Genomic DNA, 25,698 nt, shown 5'->3' on the forward strand with positions numbered 1-25,698 from the left:
CAAGCAAGCCCAGCCCAGCTCATATATCACAATTTGAGCAACTGGCTTGAAAAATTACCAACCAAAGGACTGCAACATCACACACAATTTTATTGTTTTATTTTTTTGTGCAGTGTTTGAGGTGGTTTTAAAAAAAGAAAAGAAAATCAAGCTGTGCATTAAATTTTATGAAATACATAAGCAACCAAAACTCCTTGGCAATTTCCCACTGCAGGGGAACTTCCAGCCTAATTAAGCTTACAGACCTCATTATGTCAGCCTAACTACACCTGCAGGCTTCCCCATTTGACGCACAATGCGCACAATGCGGCTTAGCCCAATCACTCCCACCTGTCTGTCAACTGCTGTCAGGTGGCATGGCAACAGAAAAAGGTGCCAAATTTTAAAAGTGTTGAAGGCAAGCAGCAAAGGAAGAGGTAGAGTGTGCTCTTGGGTCTTTCATTGCAGCCACAGGCTTAAATTTGAATTATCTTATCTCATATGATACCCTACCACCCACCCAAAGAGAGTGGATCTAGTTCCTTGTTTTTGCTTCCTCCCCCCCAAGTACATAAGAAACGCATTTCTTCTTATTATTTTTTTTATTTATAAATATTTTTATTAACATTTTTTTGTTTTAATCACAATGCCAATAAAACAATACAATATCACATCTCTTTAACATAGATCTTTTCACTTCTTTGGACTCCCTCACATCTCCCGCTCCTGCGTTCCTGGTTATAATTTTATTCAGCAAATTTATCCCCTTACTTTTAATCATCATAACTAATTTTCCAATGTTATACCTCTAAATTTGACTATCGTTTTATTCAAATCTTAACAGGTTTAGATATAACCAACATATTCCCAAATTTTTATCATTTCTTAAATTTATCTTATCTTCCTAATTCACTTCCTTAAACTCAATGGTGCCAAGTTGTTTATACTCTAGCATCCTTCTTAACATTCATACAATTTGCAATATTTTTGTAAATAAATCTTAAATTTCTTCCAATCTTCTTCCACCGTCTCCTCTCCCAGGTCTCGGATTCTGCCGGTCATCTCAGCCAGTTCCATGTAGTCTATCAGTTGCATCTGCCACTCTTCCAGTGTGGGTAGATCTTGTGTCTTCCAATGCCTAGCGACAAGTATCCGTGCTGCTGTTGTTGCATACATAAAAAATGTTCGATCCTTCTTTGACACACTCTGGCCGACAATACCCAAAAGAAAGGCCTCTGGTTTCTTAGGGAAGGTATACTTAAATACCTTTTTCAACTCATTATATATCATTTCCCAGAAAGCCTTCACTCTAGGGCAGGTCCACCAGAGGTGAAAGAATGTTCCTTCAATTTCCTTACACTTCCAACATTTGTTATCAGACAAGTGGTATATTTTTGCAAGTTTGACTGGGGTCAAATACCATCTATATATCATTTTCATAACGTTTTCTTTCAAAGCATTACATGCAGTAAACTTCAACCCAGTAGTCCACAACCTCTCCCAGTCTTCAAACATAATGTTATATCCAATGTCCTGTGCCCACTTTATCATAGCCGATTTAACCGTTTCATCTTGTGTATTCCACTTCAGCAGCAAGTTATACATTTTTGAAAGTACTTTAGTATTAGGCTCTAACAATTCCGTTTCTAACTTTGATTTTTCCACCTGGAATCCTAACTTTTTGTCAAGTTTAAAAACTTCTTTAATCTGAGCATAATGTAACCAGTCTCGCACTTTGTCTTTCATTTTCTCCTGACTCTGCAATTTCCAATTATCTCCATCTTTTTCTAATATTTCCCAATACTTCGGCCATTTGGCCTCCATATTGAGTCTTTTCCGGGCTTTAGCTTCCAATGGTGAAAGCCACCTTGGAGTTTTATTTTCCAATAAGTCACGCATTTCTTCTTATTGTTATAGGTTTGCGGGCGCTTAATGCCTGGGTTTAGTAAACGTTAGGATTTAATTAGAGCTTGTGTGTTAAAACGGGATGCCAGACCTGTGTATTAGACCGTTTTAAACCCTCTGAAATTAGCATGTGTTAAGGGCTAATTAGGCCAAGATGGTGCTAATTAAATCAGTCTAATTACCTTGGAGGGATGCAGGTGGTGCTGTGAGTTAAACCACAGAGCCTAGGGCTTGCTGATCAGAAGGTCGGCGGTTCGAATCCCCGCAACAGGGTGAGTTCCCGTTGCTCGGTCCCAGCTTCTGCCAACCTAGCAGTTCGAAAGCACATCAAAGTGCAAGTAGATAAATAGGTACCACTCAGGCGGGAAGGTAAACAGCGTTTCTGTGCGCTGCTCTGGTTCGCCAGAAGCAGCTTAGTCATGCTGGCCACATGACCCGGAAGCTGTACGCAGGCTCCCTCGGCCAATAAAGCGAGATGAGTCCCGCAACCCCAGATTCGGCCACGACTGGACCTAATGGTCAGGTGTCCCTTTACCTTTAATTACCTTGGAGGGGTTAGCCTGTGGGGTAGGCCGCCCTGGGTGTCATCAATGGAGGGGGTGACAAAATGGCCAGCCAGCTGGGAGGCGGGTGCGACGCTTCCCCGGTGCCGGCGCTTGGCTCTGAGTGCTCTGCACACCCGCCTCCCAACACTAGCATCCTGAACAGCGGCTGGGAGGCATGGGGAGGGGGGCGAAGCCTGACTCCATCCCACTGGATTTGTGGGGTGGGGGCCAAGTGGAACTTGGAAATGGAGCGTTCCACAGGAAAACACAACACGCACAAACAGGCGCCCTGAGGCAGCGAGTGTCTTTCAAAACACAAGCAAAGCAACCGAGCTAAGTGACTTTCATTTACGCTGCGTCTACACACCGAGCAGCCTTGCAAGGCTGGGATCTGGGGAGCGAGGTGCCAGAAGGGCGCAACAGCCTCCGCTTGAGGCTGGGGTCGCCCCAGTGGCGGTGAGGGTTGGCTGCGCAATGCCTTTGTTCTCTGCCCCTTGCCCCGCCCCCTTGCGCCCAGAGTGTGTTGGAGTCATGTGTGACTCCTGAGAGAGGAGTGAAAGGGAGGGAGGCCTGGGGAAAAGGAGCAAGGCTTGAGAATAAATCTTGGGTCTGCTTAAGCAATGGAAGAAGCCAGAACCGCTCAGGCTAAGAATGCTGTGGACTCCTCCATATTAGGCTCAGCTTGTAAATATATGTGTAAATAAACCATATAGGATAAAGAAAACGACAGCCTCTGCTGCGCCTCATTGCATCTTTACATTTCCATGCTTAACAAAAGCAACACCAGAGGCAATGCTGGAAAATAAAGTCCCTAGTATTTCAAAATCTGTTGAGGGGCCCTCACCCCCCCACACACACACACCATAATAACAAAAAGGCCTTCTCCTATGAAACTGAGGTGACATGGTCTTTCTGCATGCCACATTATGTGAGAGCTAGAGAAATCTGCTGTGCTCACTGAAAGCCATTCAGGCAGCAAAGGCACCAACCATCTCCCTGAAGGTTTCTCCTCCTGTTCTCCCAGTTCCGCTGAAGCCCACTAGATGGCGCACATTACCTTTATGAGAGCCAAGGTTCATTAACGAGGCCTAAAGAGCTTGTGGCATCTTTAAAAGATTTGTGATGCAACCTTAGAGTTGAGGTTTCTGGTCTAGGCCTTTTCTCTACGTTTAGTGGAATAATGTTCCAAATCCAGGGTCAAGACATTTTGACACCTGACGCCAACCATAAAACAAACCATATAAAGCGTCCCAGACTCTGCATTCATCATTTGAGGCCCTTTTTGTGTGTGCCTCCTCCATATAACATCTGAAGGGTGATAACATGAGACCAGGAAATCTCTGTAGTGGCTCCTCATTTGTGGAATGACCTCCTAGGGTGGTTCGCCTGGTGCTTTTGTTATATACCGTATTTTTCGCTCTATAAGACGCACCAGACCACAAGACGCACCTAGTTTTTGGAGGAGGAAAACAAGAAAAAAAATACTCTGAATCCTAGAAGCCAGAACAGCAAGAGGGATCGCTGCACAGTGAAAGCAGCAATCCCTCTTGCTGTTCTGGCTTCTGGGATAGCTGTGCAGCCTGCATTCGCTCCATAAGACGCACACACATTTCCCCTTACTTTTTAGGAGGGAAAAGGTGAGTCTTATAGAGCAAAAAATACGGTATATTTTAGGTCCTTGGCAAAAATGTTCCTCTTCAAACAGGCCTTTGGCTGATAAATATGATACAGCCTTTTAAATGTGACTGTGGCAAGGCGGTATTGTTTTGCTGTTTTGTTTTACTTATTTCCATTTTTTTATCCTGTGTTTTTATTCTGCATTCTGTCGAAATGTGCATTGTATTGTTTCTCGGTTTGACTAGTTTATGCATATAGATACAGTCGTATCTTGGTTCTCAAATGGAATCCATTCCGGAAGTCCGTTCAGCTTCTGAAAACCTTCGGAAACTAAGGCGCAACTTCTGATTTGCTGCAGGAGCTTCCTGCACTCAATCAGAAGCCGTGTCAGATGTTTGGCTTCCGAAAAACTTTCACAAACTGGAACGCTGACTTCCGGGTTTGCGGCGTCCGGGAGCCAAAACATTCAAGTCGCAAGGCATTCGAGAACCAAGGTATGGCTGTATTGCCTTTCCACCTAGCTGCAGATGCCTGCTTTAATTTTATTTCAGTGATTGATAAACCAGCATATGGAGTTAGGGACATGTGGGTGCAAACACAGCTACTTCCCATGCCTCATGGGTTTTGCTGATGTGGGGAAAAGGCCCATACGGAGCTCGATGGAGATGTTGACCCAAGGTGCAGTTAAGCTGCGAAAGGGGCAAATTCCATGCTAGGAGTCATTAGGGAAGGAACTGAAAAGTAAAACTGCTGATATCATAAAGCGGTTATATACAAATCTATGGCGCAACCACACTTGGGACACTGTGTACAGCTCTGGTCGCCTCACCTAGGAAAGGATGCCGCAGAGCTGGAAGAGGTTCAGATAAGGGCAACTGAAATGATCAGTGAGTAATTCTCCTAGGAGGAAAGGCTGCAGCACTGGGAGCTTCTTAAAAGCAAGTAAGAGGAGACATGGTAGAGATGTATAAAATTCTGCATGGTGCAGGGAAAGTGGACTGAGATAGGTTTTTCTCCCTCTAATAATACTAGAAATTGTGGACATTCAATGATGCTGAATGTTGGAAGGTTCAGGAAATAAAGTACTTGTTCACACAGCACATGGACTATGGAATTTGCTAGAAGAAGAAGAAGTTATAATGGCTTCAAAAGAGATTTTGACAGATTCATTGAGGATAAGGCTACCAAGGGCTAATAAATTTTAATTTAATTTAATTTAATTTATATACTGCTCTACACCCGGAGGTCTCAGGGCGGTTCACAGAAAGCATCCCAATATATAAAATAAAAATAAAAACAATAACCCAATAACACACCCACACACCCCAAAAAAGAGCCACATTTTTAAAGGGTGTCGATCAGGTCAACAAAAGGCCTGGTTAAAAAGGGAAGAAGAAGGAGGAGGAGGAGTTTGGATTTGATATCCCACTTTGTCACTACCCTAAGGAGTCTCAAAGCGGCTTACATTCTCCTTTCCCTTCCTCCCCCACAACAAATACTCTGTGTGGTGAGTGAGGCTGAGAGACTTCAGAGAAGTGTGACTAGTCCAAGGTCACCCAGCAGCTGCATGTGGAGGAGCGGGGAAGCGAACCCGGTTCCCCAGATTACGAATCTACCACTCTTTGCCTGCTGCCTGTCGGGAGGAAGTATGTCTCTGAATAGCAGTTGCTGGAAAGCACAGGTGGGCAGAGTGATGTTCTCAGGTCCATGGGCATCTCGGTCACTCTGAGAACACACCCTCCAACATTTCTCCGATGAAAGTAGGAATGTCCTATTCTATTCTATTATTATTATTATTATTATTATTATTATTATTATTATTATTATTCCCTACCCTACCCATCTGACAGGGTTGCCCCAGCCACTCAGGGTGACTTCCAACATAGATGAACACATAATAAAACATTAATCAATTAAAAAAACAACTATACAGGGCTGCCTTCAGGTGTCTTCTAAAGGTTGTATAGTTACTTATCTCCTTGACTCGGGGGTTGCATAACTGTTGTGTGAAACCTTCAAGCAAGACCTGAGCACAATAGCACTCTCCCCTCCCACAGTTTTTAGCAACCGAAGTCATAAGATTTCTCTGTTAAAAGTGTTGGTTTTTTAAAAAAGTTGGATGCAGGAAAAGGAATCTGGGAACCTCAAATAGGAAAACTATGCTTCTATGCATCTCCCCCTGCCACACACACCTGCTTTTATTATCGCTACACGTGACAGAAGGATGATATTGTTTATTTCAGATTGTTTCCCTCTGCTTAGTCCTGGCCCCAAACCTCTGATTTTTCTCAGAATTAATCCATAGTCATTAAACTGTACAATCTTCTTTCTGGGGTGGGGAAGAGAGATTTTGTTAGATGATCTTCAGGCATTATGCAATAGAAATCAGCCTGCTGCCATCTTAATAGGCCTCTTTTCATGTCCCAAAGTGGAAAATTACACGGAATTTCTTCAGCCACATCCTGCACCCTTACATCATATCAGTTACTCATGCACAGTTAAAGAAACCACAGTTAATCCAGTATATTTGCTTTGGTGTTTCTTCTTTGCTTAGAATGAACTGATCTCTGTTGAACGAAGTCTGAGAGGAAAGCCAGGAACCCGCCATTCTTCTTCCCTCAGTCCTGAGAGCAATTTAGATGTCCAAGACTACCTTTAGTAATGTCCCTGCGCAGTCAGTAGTTCTAATGATTGTGGAAGGCCTGGGCTAACAAATATGTTTTTAACACAACTGGGGACTCCAATTTGTTCTGTGAGGCTATTTCCCCTCAATTATTTCCCCATCGTCAATCAGGTGAACAGGGAACCGGTGCCTGCTGGCAAAGCAGCAGGATTTAACCCCTCTATTCATTAGGTAGTCTCATTGCAGACAGGCCTAAACGAAAGAAGGCATCTGCCGGGTGTGATAGTTTAGGGTTGTGTATATGGCTTTACAGACTAACAACAAAACGTTAAAGTTAGTTTGGTAGCAACCTAGCAGCCAGTACAGTTCCCCCTGTGGGAGAGCTATGTGCTTTAAAAGACCACGAACCATTAAGTCTTCTAACTTGTTCCTTTTTCAGAGACTATACTGGCATGCCATTTATTTGATAACATTGTTTTCCTTGTAAGGTTAGTGCAAACAGCAGGTTCCAATACAGAGAGCTCCTGATAAACCAGCAGTACAGTTAGGGTGTGTCTGAACTGCCACTCTTTTTTATTTTTCAGTTCAGCTTTATTTTTCAGTTGTCCTGGGGCAACCTCTCCCTGTCTGGCTCCTCTGGGGATTAGGTGGAACAAAACTCGCGAGGGGTTAAGGTGAACGCATTTCCTTTAGCTGAAACCATAACTATACAAAACAATTCAGCCCACCAAAGAGCTGAAGGCATAAGCCATTTGTTTTAACACATGACTCTTGAGTCCACAGAGAAAATTAGACAATTCTTGCTTGCAGCAGATCAGGCGTAGCTAGTGGCAGGTTTAGGATCTGCAGCTTGAAGGCTGTAGCTGCTAGGCAGTTCTCATAGCTGCTAGACGAGAGGAAGAGGTTAGAGGAGGAACTGTGGGTAGATGGGTATCTCTTCCTCATCAAACCTGTACCTGGAACTTATTGTGGACAATGCAGCCGACTGCTGAATGGGACGCAGCTGTGTGTAGCTTGAGGGTGCATTATCCACCTGCCTATACAAAGCAAGCCTGGATTGAACAACTAGGGTGGTGTCAGCAGTTTCCAGAAAGCCTCCTCTTTGTGCAATGCTTGTGGGAGAACTGTGAGCTTGTTTGGGGCTCCGAGTTGAGTCCTGGGTGCAAGCTAAATAGGGAGGTGTGTCAGAAGGAGAAGGAGTTGATATAGGTTTATATTTCTTTGTATTCATTAGGACTGGGAGATATCAGCTTTTCAACATCGTGGTGTATCGCCAGCCATACATTGCGGTTTGGTGATATACCACGATGCTGAAGAAACAAGATGCATTGGCCTCTGTCTGCGATACACCTCGAGAGCTGAAGCAGTTTCACCCAGGCTTGCAGGCTGGGACAATGTGGCTTGTTTGCCCTGCTCAGCTGGGGAGAGGGAAGGTCCTCCCCCACAGCTGAGACAGCCCCTCATGTGCGGAGCATCGGGACTCCTTATCTGTTTGCTGTGGGGAGTGGCAACTGCGCTCCCCTCAGCTGAGCAGTTTCACAGAGCCCCCACCCCGCCGCCGGCTTGTGGGAGCCAGTGCCAGGCTAAAGCTAAAGGTAAAGGTACCCCTGACCGTTAGGTCCAGTCGTGGACGACTCTGAGGTTGTGGCGCTCATCTCGCTCTATAGGCCAAGGGCGCCGACGTTTGTCCGCAGACAACTTCCGGGTCCTGTGGCCAGCATGACTAAGCCGCTTCTGGCGAACCAGAGCAGCGCACGGAAACGCCGTTTACCTTCCCTACGAAGCGGTACCTACTTATCTACTTGCACTTGGTGTGCTTTTGAACTGCTAGGTGGGCAGGAGCTGGGACTGAGCAACGGGAGTTCACCCCGTCGCGGGGATTCAAACCGCCAACCGGCAAGCCCTAGGCTCTGTGGTTTAGACCACAGCGCCAGCCGTGTCCCAGTGCCAGGCTAGGGGCTCCTTTAACTGCTCAGCTGAGGTAAGGGCAACAACCACACACTCCTCAGTCGAGCAGTTCAAAGATGGAGAGGGAGGAACAATCTGTATTGGCACCTCGCCAATACAGCTTGTTTCTCCCTCTCCTGAAACCACCACTGCTCCTGAGTCCCTCTGCTAGCAGCGCCCACTGGAGGAAGGAATTGAGTGAAACCAGCATCTTAGTCTGCTCCTTCTATTGCCCAGGCCTAGTATTCATTTACTATTTTTCTGTGTAACTGTTTTTTTTCTAATATTAGGTGGATTGTTCTAGTTGTCTGTTGTTGCTTTAGTTTTCCGTACACCACTTTTATCCAGTAAGTGGCACGTTATAGAAATCGTCCAAATAAATAAAATAAGACATTTATACCAAATAAAACCAGACATACAAGAATGGTTCCCTGTTCCCTTTCCAGCTAACCATACACAGAGCTTTTCTTTCAGCCGGGACTCAGTTCTGACACCTCTCAGGTGGGTGCCATTGGCATTCTAAGAAAGCGAGGGAGGTGTTCAAGGTGAGTTCCAGCACCTCTTTTTCTAGAAAAATAGCACTGACATACACATGAATTTAATTTGTGTTATACAGGGTAACAAGAGCCCAGAAATACAGTAGCAGGCCGAAGAACAAACTCCATCTCCTTCCTTCTAGGATCTCAATTGACTCTTTCCTACCGAGCACCTTCATGGCTGTTACACTGACACAGATCGCTGGTGTCTTTCGCAGATTCAAGTATTTGTTCTATGCAGAATTGCAAGTGTGGTTCCCTTAAACATTGTGTTGTTTACCTGGTTTCTCCTGCACCTCCATACATTATCTGATGCATTTAAGACAGCTCCATATAAAAGGGTGTGGGGAAAGGGACAGTTAAGTCACCGGGTTGAGATTTTTGCTAAAAGGGAATGGATGCAGAGGTCAAAGAGGTTGCATGGCATGTACACAATGGGACTTTGAGACAAGTTCCAGCAATGGAAAGAGAAGAATGGCTAGGAAGGTGGGGTGACTTCTGTCCGGACAAACTGCAAGGACGTTTCTGTCTCATTACGTACAAGTTTTCACATGGGAGAGAGAAAATGTCTAGGAAATGGAGTACTGAAAAATGAGAATCGCGGTCACAGGATGTGGTGCAGACCTCATCATCACAATATCAGTAGCAGATCTTGTAGAAAAACTACTTGCCAGACTGGACGCATATGTTTGGACACATGCTGTTGTTGCTTTAGAATCATAGAATCCTAGAGTTGGAAGGGACCCGAGACATCTAGTCCAGCTAAAGCAGCTTAAGCATCCATGACAGATGGCCATCCAGCTTCTGCTTAAAAACATCCAAGGAAGGAGAGTCCACCACCTCTCATGGGAGTCTGTTCCACTGCCAAACAGCTATGACGGTCAGACAGTTTTTCCAAATGTTTAGTCGGAATCTCCTTTCTTGTAACTTGAAGCCATTGCCTTGAGTCCTACCCTCAAGAGCAGGAGAAAACAAGCATGTTCCTTCTTCCATGTGACAGCCCTTAAGATATTTGAAGATGCCTAGCATATCTCCTCTCAGTCTCCTCTTTTCCAGGCTAAACATACCCAGTTCCTTCAACCATTACTCATAAGGTTTGGTTTCCAGACTCTTGGTCATCTTGGTTGCCCTCTTCTGCACATGTTCCAGATTGTCAATATCCTTCTTAAACTGTGGTGCTCAGAACTGGACACAGTATTTCAGTATTCTAACAGCCTTGCTATGAGGCAGTGTGTTGTGTCTGCCTCAAACGGCATAGTCTGCCCGTTGCCTCTTAAGCTAGCTTAGTGTAGTGGACAAGTCGTGGTGTCATCAGTACTGAAATCAGCTTCTGTATGTGCAACAGGGAACAGACGTCTTGTCCTTCGCCTCAGGCAGAAAAAGGTATTTGGCTAGCCCTGGCCATCAGCGGCAGCAGCCATACACATTATGAGGTAGGCTGCATAAGTTCGCCAGCTCAGGAGCAGAATTTACTTATTTCCCCCCCCCCCCACAAAATGTATGTACTGTTTGATTGTAACAGAAACCTCTAAAGCGGTTTCCAAAAAGAATGATACAATGAAATATTCAGTTAAAAAAGAAGTTAAAAACGACAATTCAAAACCTTAAAGAAAAAAATATCAATGATAAGCTAAAAACCAGATTAAAACACTTGTCAACCTTCAACATAGGCTTGCCTACACAGGTTTTTAGCAAGTGCCTTAAAGAGTAAAGTGTAGGCACCTGCCTGACGTCAACAGTCGGGTGTACCGGATTGTGGGTGCTGCCCTAGTAACAGATCATTTTATTAAAATGCTGAACAGGTATTATGAGGCGTCTGCAACAGTGCCAGTTTGGCAGATTAGAACAGTTGAGTGGGCATATAGGGGTAAGATTTTGAGTGTTGTTAAAAGGCAGTGAATTGTCCATAAATTAGTGTTATATTTTTTAATGTTTTTAAAATATTGCAATATTTATGGGTAAGGGAGATGAAATTTGGATTTTATGCCTCAGGGTATCATTATCATTATCATTATCATTATCATTATCAACCACCACCACCACAACAACAACTTATATGCCTTCCATCTGACTGGGTTGTACCAGCCACTCTGGGCAGCTTTCAACAAATTATAAAACCACAATAAAACATTAAAAACTTCCCTATACAGAGCTGCCTTCAGACATCTTCTACAAGTCAGATGGTTGCTTCTTTCCTTGACATCTAATCAGATATTATAGACCTCTTCTGGAGAAGACTGTGTTCACTCAGAGGAGGATGGCTTTGGTGGTGTTTTCTAACGCAGCCTTCACCATGCTAATGCCCTCCACATGCGTTGGGACTACAACTCCCATCAGCTCTCTAGTTTGATGAAGGTTGTTCTAAGGACTCTCCAACTCCTCAATTCCCACCTTCCAATAAATCCAGCCTACTCATTCTACCAGAAAAAATGTAAGAGTACAAACCCTTGAAACCAGGCTCTTTAGTCTCCTTGGATGATATCCAAGTAATACTCAGAGTAGACCCATTGAAATTAACAAACATGACTAGGCCATACTCATGCCTTACATTTAAAGCACCATGCGGTTGCTTAAAACAGCCATGACTTCCCCCAAAGAATTATGGGAGCAGTTTGTTAAGGATGCTGAGCGGTGCCAGCTCACCCACAAGGCAAGATGCAGCCAACGCTTCAGGCGACAGGAGGCACAGGGGCAGCAGATCCCGATGCAGATCTTTATTCCTGCCTTGTCCATGATGTAGATTTTCACTTGCCCCTTCTTCCCTGGCAGGGAGAGGAGCACCATTTTGTGGTTCACCTCAAGTGCCAAAATGTCTTGAGCCAGCCCTGGTGCTGACAGTTACAGTGGTACCTCAGGTTAAGAACTTAATTCGTTCTGGAGGTCTGTTCTTAACCTGAAACTGTTCTTAACCTGAAGCACCACTTTAGCTAATGGGGCCTCCTGCTGCCGCCACTGCACAATTTCTGTTCACATACTGAAGCAAAGTTCTTAACCCGAGGTAATATTTCTGGGTTAGCGGAGTCTGTAACCTGAAGCGTATGTAACCTGAAGCGTATGTAACTCGAGGTACCACTGTATTTGGAGAACCCCTTTCCAGAGTGGTTTAACAATCAATCTCTCTTCACAGGGAATTCTTGAGAAGTGTAGCTCTGCGAGGGGAACAGGGCGGGAAGCCATGACCGTTCGAAGTGTTTTATTATAGTGCTTTAAAGGTATGGTGTGGACGTGGCCTAAATTGCATTGATTTCAATGTGCCTCCTCTTGAGGGGGATTTAGTTGGATGCAGCCTGGCCACCAAGCAGCAAGTGTAGAAAAAGCACAATGGCATTTTCACACTCCTGCCTAGGGAAGCTCTGTGTGAACGGCTGCCACTCATGTCCTGTATTCCATAGAAAAGTTGGGCCTTGACTTTCCTGTTAATGCACACAGCACCTCCAGGGCTTCTTCCACATGCATGAGGCTTATCGCAATGTTCCATCACCTGCCTCCCACCAACTTTCCCCATTCGTACCCTTTCATTCCTGGAAGAAATGGAGCCAGAGACTGTCAGCTTAGTACTGTTAGTGAGTCACACCCAGTTTTGTGACTCAGCAGCACCTAACTCAGCATCTTTGGATCTGTTTCCTGCTAGGGTCCTGCCGGGCACCGGAAGTGTAATAGCAGGCTGCAGGAGGAAATGAGAGGAGCACATGCTCAGCTGTGGAGAAATCTATCCATTTCAATTTCACTCTGTTTCTCCTTCTCCCAGTCTACGTCCGCCACATTCCTGCATCAGTTTGCATATCTTGTTTACAGAAGATCCTCATGAAAATTTGTTAGCATTTTAGCATTCTTTGTATTATACTGTACATGTTTTTTTGCTAATGTGTACATTTTTTGCAAACGATGTTCCCTAATTTTATGCATGTATGCCAGGGGTGCCTTGAATGATGCCCAGGGCTGCCACGGGCAACACTGGCCTCTATCCCTCTTTCCTTCACTCCCTCCTCTGATGCCTTCTCGCATCTCTGCCTCAAAAAGGCTTGCGTGGCTGTTTGTTGCAGCAGCCCTGGCTACAAGCTCCCCAGGCAAATGGTGCCTCTGGGGCTGGCCAGAGGAGAGGAGAGGGGGCTGATGACACACTCTACAAGGGACAGTGTTTGAAAAGAGGTGAGGGGCTGCCAGCTTTGCATGCAAGGGGTGACATAACTGGGCTTCTGAGGCTTCCGGAACACATTTCCCCCCAAGGGAGCTGCAGAAAGAATGTACTTGGTCAAAGGAGCCACAAGACTCAAAAAGGTTGAAAACCTCTGATATATGCTATTCTCACCAGTATTTGTATCTACTGTTTGATAGAAAAGGAAATCTCCAAGGCGTTTACACGAAATACAAGGAGAAAAATTAATTCAAATTAAAAATAAAACAAGAACATTCAGGGTTTTTTTAAAAAAAGCAAAATAAAAACAGAATATAGCATTTCCTTTTATTTCTCATCTTTATTTATTTAGCAAAATCTATATACCACTTGACTATGTAAAACAAAACAATGAAAATTATTGATAAAAAACCAAGTCAAAAATATGTGTTACAAGATTATTAAAATTAGCAGTAACTAAAATAAAATTAAAACATGCAAACGTCTATGTGTCTGCTAAGGCTTGCCTATCAGAGTGGCTGCGGAAACCCAGCCAGATGGCAGATGGGCGGGGTATAAAAAACATAATAATAATATAATAAAAAAACATTTAAAGCAGGCACTGAAAAGAGTACAGTGAAGGCACCTGTCTGATATCAATAGGCAGGGAGTTCCAAAGTGTAGGGTGGGTACTGCCACACAAACAGACTGTTTTCTATAACTGTGGAAGGAGTATTACGTGGCACCTGTAAATGATCCTGCAAGTTAACTGATCTTAAGCTCTTGAGGGCTTTACATACTAATAGTTACACCTAGGCATTGGCTATAATTTTAAGACTGAATGGGGTAATAAAAGTAACTCTGCACCTGATCAAAGACATTTCCCCACCTTACTTCACATCATGTTTCAGGAGGTGTTGAAAACCTCTCCACCCGCCCCTTTCCCCATCATTTCATTTATTAATTGCTTCCTATGAGGCATTTACAATATAATGAAATATTGTTACGGTTTGGCAATGTTAAGCTTGGGTGCCATGATCCTTCCAAACCCTGGATCCAGTAAATGTTAAACTATAAGCCAGGCTAGCTTTCATGAAAAGAACAAAGGGTTAAAGGGGCTCGGTGCAATACAAAAAAAATGGCCTTGGCCCCCTCCCTCAACAGACAATGCCAGAGTTTGGAGTAGAATTTTTGGGATGTGATGTGGAGAGAGAATTTTACAAAGGTGAAATTCGCATTCATTGCCCAAATTTGCCTCTGGCCTTATGGTGTCTGCAAAGAATGTGAACTGAAAAAAAGTTACCATACATGCCTGATTCGGATGCTACTTTTAAAGGTGTGTGTGTGTGTCCCTGTTGCCACACTCCTTCTGCATCTCAGCCCAAACCTTGGAGAAAGAGCAAATTATTATTATTATTATTTTATTTATTCAATTTATATACCACCCTTTCTCTAAAGATCCCAGGGCGGTGCCCAAAATTGAGAACATAATTTACACAGCATAAGAATAAAACCACAATAATAAAATAATTAAAAAGAAGAACAGGTTCTGCCCCCTACATTGAACAGGTCATAGAATGGCTGAAGACCTGGGTAAAGAGGAATGTTTTCTCCTGACGCCTACAGACACGTAATGATGGCAGCAGGCGAGCCTCTCTGGGAAGAGCATTCCATCGATGGGGAGCCACCACAGAAAAGCTCTGTTCTCATGTTGCTACCCTCTGAACCTCTCGGGGAGAGGGGAAATAGAGAAGGGCCTCCAATGACAATTGCAGGGCCTAGGGCTGGGGCTGGACACATCAAAGAAGCGTTTCAGTTAAACGCGTTGCTAACTTTGTATGAGAAATTAGGTAAGCAAAACATGGAACTCCACAGCGCCACCTGGTGTCGCAGTGTTAGAATGCATAAACAATACATATAAAGCGTTTTTTCTTTGCCAATGTAGCTGAGTCCCAGGTCACTTTGTATGGGGAGAGGTGGTCCTTAAGGTATTGAGGTCCTGAGTTGTGTAAGGCTTGATAGTTCAGCACCAGCGTTTTGAACTGGGCCCAGAAACTGACAGCCAGTGCAATTAGTGGGTGGGAGCAGGTTGCCCTCATTCCACTGCACTCCTCCTCTAGATTAGGCAAGCAGGCAGCAGTGGTAAAAGGACTGGTGCCCCCCCCCCCAATTGCTGATGTGTAGGCCTTGGCACGTGCTTGAGGATGCTGACGTCTGGCACTGACTCTGCACTCTGCACATGCTTAGAAGCAGCTGCTGTCAGTGTGGAACTGGTGTGTGTATGTGTGTGCTTGGACCTCTTAATGAACCTCCTCAGCATCAAATCCTAGGGGCCAAGTTCTCTTTGGACCCCAATAATAATAATACTTATATGCCACCCATCTGACTGGGTTTCCCCAGCCACTCTGGGCGGCTCCCAGCAAAATACTAAAAACGCTGTAAAACATCAAACATTAAAAACTTCCCTGAACAGGGCTGCCATCAGATGTCTTCTAAAAGCCAAATAGTTGTTTATCTGTTTGACATCTGATGGTGATACCTGGGTGTCATGACCTGGGACTCAGGTGAATGTCCTGGCCCAGGAAGTATGTCAGAATTCCCAGCACACACACAGCTATGCTCCCATCCTCTGTCCCAGATCATGTTTCCAATACACAACTGACCTTAGCCTGCTCTTTCCACGACACTGCATGTATTTATTTGGCTAAAAAGGACCAGCATTATTTCCAGACCTCCCTTGTAGGGTAACAATGGGAGGGAGTTCCACAGGGCGGGCACCACCACCAAGAAGGTCCTCTGCCAGCTTCCCTGTAGCAGTTCCCTGTAAAATATTTGAGGCCATTCCCTCCCCTCAAGTTGATCGACATTGCCATTCAAATGGGGTGTGTGCGATTATGTGGGGCAGGGTTTACCTGGGATCCCCAATATTTTTGTCAAGTTGGCACCCTGCCCCCCAGTTACTCTTTCCACGAGGCATGGTTTGTCTATAATTGGGGGGAGTCAATGGTACACATGTACCATTTTTACCAGAATTTTTGTTGGAGGGGGAGACTTTTGTTAGGGTGTGCAGTTGCCTTCCTGGCTATGCCCATGCCCTGAGATTAAGAGTCTCATGCTCCACACATGGTTTGTCTAAAATTGGGGTGAATCAATGGTACTTCATGGCCCTCAGGGCGAGTGTATGTAATCTATCTGAACTTGCTTCTTGTCACATGGGCATAGCGGGGTGGGGGTTGGGGAACAGCGGCCCCCCAAATCAAGTAAATTAACGAAAACACTTGATTACTGACCAATTGCGTTGCAGATAACAGACCCTCCAAGTGTTCCTATTTTCTAGGGACAGTCCCTGATTTACAGAAGCCGTCCCAGTTTCTGATCTGATCCCGAAATGTCCCCCTAGTTTTATAGAAGAAATGTTGGAGGGTATGGAGTTATCCGACCCACAAGCTGTCTGAAGGCAGCCCTGTATAGGGAAGTGTTTTTTTTTTTTTTTTAATTGTTTAATGTTTTGATATGTTTTGGACGCTGCCCAGAGTGGCTGGGGCAAGCCAGTCAGATGGGTGGGGTATAAATAATAAAATTATGATGATGGAATGGGACGTCCCTATTTTCATCGGATAAATGTGGGAGGGTATGAGATAACTCGCTTCTGCCCCCCAACATAAAGCCTGCCCCCACCCCATAAAATAAATCCTGGCCGTGCCCATGTGCTGCCACAGTGGGAGAAGAAGAGCCGCTCTGCACGAGCTCAGAGGCACCCTCGCCACCCGGGGGGGGGGAGCAAAGCAGAACACAGGAACCCTCCGCAGGGGCGGCGAGGGGAGGCACCAGGGTCTCTTTTAAAAGTCTCCCCGTGGCGGGCGAGCAGTCCCCGGTGACCTCCGCGGGGGTTTCATCCGAGGAAGCGGCACGCCGCTGTCCGCGCAGCGCTGCCCCCTGCCGGCGCCGTCGATTCCCGGGCCCCGTTTCCTTCCTTCCCCTTCTCCTTCCCTCTTTGGCTCCGGCGACGTCGATCCGAAGCGAGGCGCGCTGGTTTCCCCTTGCGGAGGCCGGCCGCGTCCCCGGGCTCTCCGGCTCCGCTGAGCCCCCGCTTGAGGGCGTGTCCTCCCGGCGCCCCCCAACCTTTCGCTGCTGGCCGGGGGCGGCGAGAGGAGGAGACCGGCGTCGCGGGAGGAAGTGGAAGCGGCGGCGGCGGCGGCGAATAGCGGGCAAGCGGAGAAGGCTTTGCAAGCAGCCGCGCACCAAGGAGGATCCGGAGGCTCGCCAGCTTCGCCCGGGTCTTTTCCGTCCAGGCTCCGGGTTCCCGCCGCCTCGGGCCATCGCGGCTCCTGGGAGGCGGGAGGCGGCGGCAAGCAAGCAAGCAGCAGCTAGCCTCCGCCTCCGCCTCGGCGCCTGCTCCATTATAAAACGGGCAGGGGAGGAAGGAGAAGCCGGAGAGGCTCTTCCCGTCGCCTCGGAGCCTTCCGGGATTCGCCTCGCCGCGGAGGGGCCTGCAGAAAAGGGTTGCACCCAACTTGCTGCTGCTGCTGCTGCTGGAGGATCTGAGCCCTGCAAGAAGCCCTTTGGCGGGGCGAAGTTTCCGGATGGCTGCTGAGAGATTTCCCTCCCTGGCCATCCCCGCCTCCCTCTCCAGGGGTCCTGCTGCTTAAAAGGAGCGAAATCCCAAATAGATGTGAAGCAGGAAGCTTAGAGACCTGCCCTTCCCCTCCCCCTCCAGAGTACCCAGGCACCCCTGAATGGGTGTCCTGTAGAGACAGACACGCGCGTGCATATAGAGAGATATATGCAGATTTCCAAGTGAGTGCCTGCATCTTTTTCCTTTTTGCATACGGGGTGCCTTTCCCGACGCGCAGGCACCCTTCTGCTCCTCCTCTTCTTTTTTTCAAAAGAATAACTTGCTCCAGGGTGCAAGTGGAAGGGAAGATGCAGACGTTTCTGAAAGGGAAAAGGGTTGGCTATTGGCTGAGCGAGAAGAAAATCAAGAAGCTGAATTTCCAGGCGTTCGCAGAGCTTTGCAGGTAAGGAGCGATGATCGGCGGTTTATTATGCTATGTGCGTGTTTGTGACAAAAGAGCCTTCCTTTCCCTTTTCTCTGGGACTCTTCTTTAACTTGGCACTTGAGCATCCCTCCCTTCTCCCGAGGATGTGGATGTGACGGGCCTCTTGCTCCTTAATCATCATAGTCTGGTGAGCAAATTGAAGGAGCAGTTGCACAGTGCAGCTTGGCTTAGAACCTCGGTAATTGCCAGTTGGGAAATCCAGCCTTACAAATCATAACAACACCCTGATCAAGGTAGAAAAAAAGGGAAAAGTGCCCAAAGCCATGATGATGATGTGAAAAGCTTATAATTTGCTTGGCTTCCTCTCCACCCCCCCCACCCCTCTCCTGATTCACCAAAAACAGATGGGTTATAATGTGCGGCTTTGGGGATTATGTAGACATGTGCAAGGTTCCTGAATAACATATTGAGGAAAGTTGCAGCCACGCTTGTTGTTGCTTGCGAATTTCCTGCGGCGTAAAGGCTCTCGTAGGCAAACTGGTCCACCGAGGCAGTTTCCTAAACACTGGAATAGGCAAAAATGACAGAATGTTGGTAAGCTCTCTAATAGAGCGAGCCTCTGAATACATCTGAATAACTAACACGCTGCTGCCTCTCTCAGTTTTGCCTTCCTGGACCAAGCATCTTTTTGCAATGACAGCCTCATCCCCCTTCTCCCTTGGAAAGTGACGCCCTGGAAAGGGTTCTCTCCCAAGCCAAGATGGGCCTAAACGTTGCAAGAGCCTTTTTGCAGAAACCTAAAGAATGTGAAAGGCACTTAAGGATCTCTCTTTGCTTTGCTGTTTGGGAGTTCGATTAAACCTACATTTGCATGCTCCTGTTCAAAGACTTCTAGGACTTATTAATGGGGAAAGCAAGACAGACTTTGCTTTGGGTTGAGAACCAAAATGGTAACATAATGGTTCGTGCTACTAAGAACTGAAGAAATGAATGAGCTTATTGTCTTGGTATATAACACAAGGTTGAGTTATATAGTGGTCTCGCTGAAGACAGTGGGGGGTTTCATACGGCTATTTGGGAGACTTCTTGAATGGTTAAACACTATTTTATTTTTTGCCAGCTTTAAGAAGTTGTTTTTCAAAGGTGGCCGTTTTCCATGACTTCTGTTATGTGTGGCTGCAGCTCTATTCAGCCACTGTTCTGTGCTGCTTATTACCCTTGTCTTGACCTGAATTCCCCAAATCAAATATTCCAGATAATATTTTAAGTTAAAAGCAAGCGAGAACAATCAAGTCTTTATTCTTAAACACCCAGACAACATTCTGACCGTGTTGCTAATCCAAGGGTACTTTCTCTGCTCCTTTAACAAAAAAGAAAGAAAAAGGGAGAGATTTCATCTGTTTGATTATACTGTCTAAGCAGTATCTCCAAGTCTTTTTGTCTCAAAATGCAATGCATGAACTTCCTCAGTGCTTTCTGCAAGGCCCTGGCGAAATGCTGGGGGTAGTCGCCGTTGTTCCCCCTCCTGCTGCATCGCAAGTTTATGGAGGGGAAGATATTCAACTAGATGTGAGCATCTGGGAACCTGAGCAGATCCTAGCTGTGTGAGCAGAGTGCCCTATGAGGATATGCCGAAGGAATTTTATGTCCTCCCAAGTCGAAGGAAAGCCTTTTGGGTTACTTACGCAACTCGATGTGTCCTAGAACATAGAAATACTTGCCTTGTGCTGAATGAGACCATTGGTCCATCTAGTTTGGGACTGTCTACACTAGCCTGAACCAACCCAGTGTTCTGCATGTTTTGGATTGCAACCATTGTCAGCCCCAACCAGAATGGGCAGTGTCAAGGATGTTTGTGATTTGTAGTTTAAGACAGCCGGAGGACACCAGATTGGGAAGGCTGTGGGCTCTCCGGGATTTCAGACAGAGCCCTTTCCTTTCTTTTTATTTGTTTTAAGTGTGAACACTTAATGATGTGGACTTAAAAACACCGGAAGCTGCCTTATATCAAGGCAGACTCTTGGTCCACCTAGTATCTGGTTCTTTCATCTCTTTGAGGCTGGTGCTTGTAATAGTTCTTAGCCTTTTTAGCAAGTGCAACACAAGACAAGTTTGAATAGTATATACAGTATATATCCAGCCCCATTGGCCTGTAGCGATGGCGAGCAGACTGGGGAAAAGTCGTTCCTTTCCGGATATTCCCACCTGGTTTTTAGCTGGAGGAGATAGCAAACCTCCTCTAGCCCCATCCCCTTGCTGAATATATTATGAGTCGAGTTTGACCATTTAGTAGAATTTGTCCAGTATGTTTCTATGTCCTGTATCAAAGCATACAATCTCCTCAAGGTGTAGGTAGGGTTTTCTCCAGTCTCTGAGCAGTTCTCATGTAACTTACATTGAGAGTGATTGCACGAGCCCCTTATTTTGCTCAGCTGAGATGTCACAGTCCCTAATTTCCAAACTATGGTTTGGTGATCAGGGAGCAGCACACTGTGGGTTCTTGTGCACCCTCTTATGAATGATTCCCCCCTCTCTTCCATAGTTGACTGTAACAGTAGCTTAGTGTTACATATATATTATGGCTAAATATGGCTTGATTTAACCAGGATTGCCCCAAAGCACGGTTTGGAGATCCATGTCAAAACCTTGGTTCCAAATCATGGTTTGAAAGCCCAGTCTAATGCCAATCAACACAGTTCTTTTAGGGTCACAAGTACAGTATGTTACTAGCTATAATGGCTGTGCTCTGTATCCACCTTCAGAGACAGCCATGTTTCTTACTGCAAGTTGACCAATGCACCCAACACCTGCGTCTTCAACATGACTGCTGATTCCATTGCATCTTACTTCCCCAAAGCTGATTTCTTATGGTCCCTTATTCCCTGTTACTTCTGCCACCACCAGCTCCTCTTCCCAGGCTGCTTTTGGTTCCAGCTTGTTATGGAGGAGAAGCAGGGCAGGTTAATAATAATAATAATAATAATAATAATAATAATAATAATAATTTATTATTTATACTCGGCCCATCTGGCTGGGTTTCCCCAGTCACTCTGGGCGGCTTCCAACACAATACTAAAAACAGTAAAACATCAACCATTAAAAGCTTCCCTAAACAGGGCTGCCTTCAGATGTCATCGAAAAGTCTGGTAGTTGTTGTTCTCTTTGACATCTGGTGGGAGGGCATTCCACAGGGTGGGTGCCACTACCGAGAAGGCCCTCTGCTTGGTTCCCTGTAACTTAGCTTCTCGCAGTGAGGGAACCGCCAGAAGGCCCTCGGCGCTGGACCTCAGTGGTAGAACGATGGGGTGGAGATGTTCCTTCATTGGGTTGTGAAGGAACGATCGATCTGCATCTGCAGAGCATTTTCAGATATGATGTCACAAGTGCTTTTGAGCCTTGCTCGTTTCTGTAAACAGGTGCGATAGAAAATCTAAGAAAGGTATGTTAGCATCGGATATATACCTCCTCACTTGGTTGGAGGCCCAGCCTGAAATTCCTACTGAAGTCACGAAATTCTCAGGAACAAGCAGGCCGCTTTGTCAGTCTCTTTATCTCTTAAGTAGGGAAGATCGAAGATAAGAACTGTAAGTTCTTCATACCAGGAAGTGTTATGTAAGTAAAACATTACTGACAACTCTGGTGTTTCCCCCGCAAGCACCTGAAAATTTAGGGACAGAGAGAAAGCTCAACATGGAAATACGATAGCAGCCTCACTAGCTTAAACATACCGTGGAAAAGTTACCCGAGAAGGCTCTTTAAAAAATAATAATGGAGGCAATTTTGACACACAGTTGGGGGAACTTTTCAACGAGGTCATATGAACCTCTTTGATTAATACTCTACTCTTTGCAAAGCTTTGCAGAAGTATAACGTGCACATGTCTACACTGATTTTTTATATATTACAAATGTGTTTTGGTAGATAATCTCTGCAAAACTGCATCATAGCCAACTGTGGCATTCCCAAGTGCAAGCTTGCAGTGTCTTTGACATGCACAAATCACGACTTGTCGTCATGGCAATCAATCTGGGTGAACTGGATGAGAGGAGAAATCGAGGGGATTGGGGGAGCAGCCAACCATATGGAGGATGATCATGTGTTTTGGCCCTCTTCTCGCAGAAAAGGAGGAACAGACAGTAGGAATATTTTTTGCAACCTGTCGATTGCAGCTTCCGGTCCTGAATCGTAGAGTTGGAAGGGATCCTGGGGGTCATCTACTCCAACCCCCTTGCAGTGCAGGAATCCTGACCACAGCTGTCTCTGGTTGGGCTTGAACCAGCAGTCTTCTGGTAAACAGCCAGATGCACTGACTGATTGCTCCATGAGGATGATGGCTGTACTTTTGGAGTGTTGTTATGTTTTGTTTTATAGAGAGATTCAGTTTTCTTTTGTCAATTGTGCATAAGGAACCGAAGTTGAACTTCTGGTGGTCCGTCCCCCCCCAAGCATCCGTATCCCACTCTTCAGCTGGAAAAATTTCCACCGTGGCTTTTTAATAGGCTACCTTCTATTTTTATTTATTTCTTTGCCAAGCTTTTTTAGAGAATTGATCTGATTCAGTGTTGGTCATTTGTTCTGTATATTATTGATTACCCAGTAGGGATTCATCGGGCACCATTTGTTTTAACTTTTAAACCTTTGCTAAAAACCTTACTATGTTGCCAGGTTTACGCAGACAATTAAGAGAGCATCTTCTGTAAAAAAAATAAAAATTGGCTGATGATTTTTTGATATTTTGTTTGTGGCTTTTATTGTATGTTTGCATGGTTATAAACATGTTGGATTTTTTTAAAAAATGTTGTGGTATACAAGTCTTATAAACTTATAAACATTATAAGTTTAAGATTTTAAAGTTCTATGATTTCACTACATACCACCTTGACATTGCATTTTATAAATAGTCTTATAAATAAATAAAAATAATTAGTAATTAAACATTGATTGGAATCTTGCATATGATGTAAACTGGATTAGAAACTATTGCACATTGTGTGCCGAACACTAGGGACAAGATGCCAAGCATTAGAAATTAGACTAATTACAATCTGCAGCATTAATCAGCGTTTTTATAGCTATGAAGTATATTGCATATCCTCCCAGGAATTCTCATTAACTTTCCCTTTCCATCCTGAACTTGCAGAGACTAGATAGTTGGTTTTTTTCTCTGTCAGGTGCTTGCCACGTGCCAGTTAAGAGTTTATTTTTGATTCCAAAGTAAAAATTAAGCCCATTTAAGAACAGTTTAAGAACAGCGGCTCTTGTTCCCTAGGATGCTTTTTAATAATCGAGTATGAGCTGTAGATTGGATTAATGTATTTGCCTTAACCAGGTTTTAAGAACTGTGAGGTTTCTTGTGCTAGCTGTTAATTTGATTTTTGCAAGTTTTATATTAAAAGGTGGGGATGAAATGGTGCTACTAAATGTTTTGGTATGCTGATGCGCTAAGATTTGCTGATAATGCCGGCATCATAATACTAAGAGTTTAATGCTTGGTGTTAGTGCCTCCTGAGCTCAAATTATCCAGAAGGGAGAGCCAGTAGGTAGAGAATTGGAAATGGATTTTGGAGAGTTGGGTTCCAGGACGAGTGGTTAGCATGGAATTGTCATGCTTTGCTCACATTTTACAGGGCAACCGTGTGACAACACCATCACCCTGTCATTATTCTCATCTCATCTGTGGTTCATTGTTTTTCCCCACGCTGCAGAAAGTTATGACTTTTTTTTTCAGAAGAATGGAAGAGCATTACAAATATATCTCATTTTATCATTGTGAGGGCTGTGCAGCCTATAAATATTTTTTGGGGTATCCAATGAAGTAGTTCCGCTATCCCAACAACTTTTGGCTGTGTGAGCGAAACTTTCCCTTCCTCTCTTCTTCCCGCACCTCCCATCTATTCTGGGTCCTCCCCCCAAACTCTCGGGAACAGATTTGGGGAGGGCATGAGGAGAGGGAGAAGTTACGGTATGTTGTGCAAGCAGAAACTCCTGTGCTAGCAGAAGCACTTTGTTAAACACTGCCCCTTTCAAAATAATGATATTTTTTAAAAAATAATATCCTTTCTAATCGCCAGCCCTTAAACATATTACTGAAGTCTTTTATCTGCTGTATACAGAACAGGTCTGTGCTTATGCAACAATTAATTACATTTGCCACTGGTATGCTAGTGTTATATCAGTGTTTCCAGAACTTAAAATGCAAATCTCTCTGAAACTTCATTTTTTGAGTTTAGTGCAGCCTGCCCCTAAGTTTGCTTTAAGAGATCAGTGAAAACCGTCCTTTATTGGCTTCATGTAATCTGTTGATTCGGTCCCTGCTCCTGCCAACCTAGCAGTTCGAAAGTGCGTCAAAGTGCAAGTAGATAAATAGGTACTGCTCTGGCGGGAAGGTAAATGGCGTTTCCGTGCGTTGCTCTAGTTCACCAGAAGCGGCTTAGTCATGCTGGCCACATAACCCGGAAGCTGTGCGCCAGCTCCCTCGGCCAATAAAGCGAGATGAGCGCCGCAACCCCAGAGTCGGCCACGACTGGACCTAATGGCCAGGGGTCCATTTACCTTTACCTTTAATCTGTTGATTGTATACAATTTTGAAATCGTTAGCTTTTTACCTCAGCCTTACCGGTGTGACTTCAGATGTGAGCTATGCTGAAATCACTTTCTATCTCTTAGCCCAGTGATCTTCAACTCTGGGTGCACAGATGGTTTTTTTTTTTGGACTGCAACTCCCATCATTCCGTGCCAGTTTGGCCAATGGCCAGGGATGAAGGCACTGTGGTGGCTGTTCTTAACACCCTCGCCTCCCCGAAATGGTTGGGACTTCTGTATTGTCTGCTAAGGAATTAATGTTGGGTGTGTATTGTTACCATGTGGTTAGTTAGGGATTAGTTAGGCTGAGTCTAAGGGGGAACGACCCCAGAATACCCGTGGAGGCAATACTCTGTCCCAAACATTTCAAAGACGTAACTTTTGATTGATTTATTTTTTAAAAAAGAGGGGGCAAGGGGGATCATTTTGAGGAAGAGCGCTGCAATATACTATACTCCGCATGGATTAATTTCCCTCTGTATGGAGTTCTTTTGAATTGTGACAAAGCGAGATCTCTGCAGCAGAGATGATGACTCTTTGAAACCTATTACGTTACAGTCTAATTTGGGAGCTGAGGTACAATAGGTTTAATATGGGGACAGCTCTTTCCTCACCTCTCTAAGGAAAGCTTTCAAATGGGCAGGCCGAAGCCTTTCAGCATTTGCTTCACAAGAGCGCTCACCCCTCCTGCAGTTTCCAACAGCTGATATTCAGAAGCATTGCTGCCACCTCCTATGAGGCAGAGCATTTCCATCAAGGCTTAGCAGCATGTTGATGGGAGGGAGGGCGGAACACCAGCAGTTAGGGCTGGGTGGTATCAAGTTTTCAACATGGTGATATATCACCAGCT

The 25,698-nt window shown here is 45.1% G+C and overlaps 1 protein-coding gene across 1 annotated transcript in view; it reads left to right on the forward strand.

Annotated features, from left to right (window-relative positions):
* The first annotated feature begins 17,248 nt into the window (after window positions 1-17,248).
* ITPK1 (inositol-tetrakisphosphate 1-kinase) overlaps window positions 17,249-25,698 on the forward strand; it is a 121,255-nt gene continuing 112,805 nt past the window's right edge. The window contains exon 1 of the mRNA XM_083737035.1: window positions 17,249-18,284. Within this exon, the coding sequence (XP_083593161.1) occupies window positions 18,190-18,284 (95 nt within the window). The 5' untranslated portion in view covers window positions 17,249-18,189. The remainder of the gene's footprint in view (window positions 18,285-25,698) is intronic.

The sequence above is a fragment of the Podarcis gaigeae genome (assembly GCF_964106915.1).
Source record: "Podarcis gaigeae genome assembly, chromosome: 1".
NCBI lineage: Eukaryota > Metazoa > Chordata > Lepidosauria > Squamata > Lacertidae > Podarcis > Podarcis gaigeae.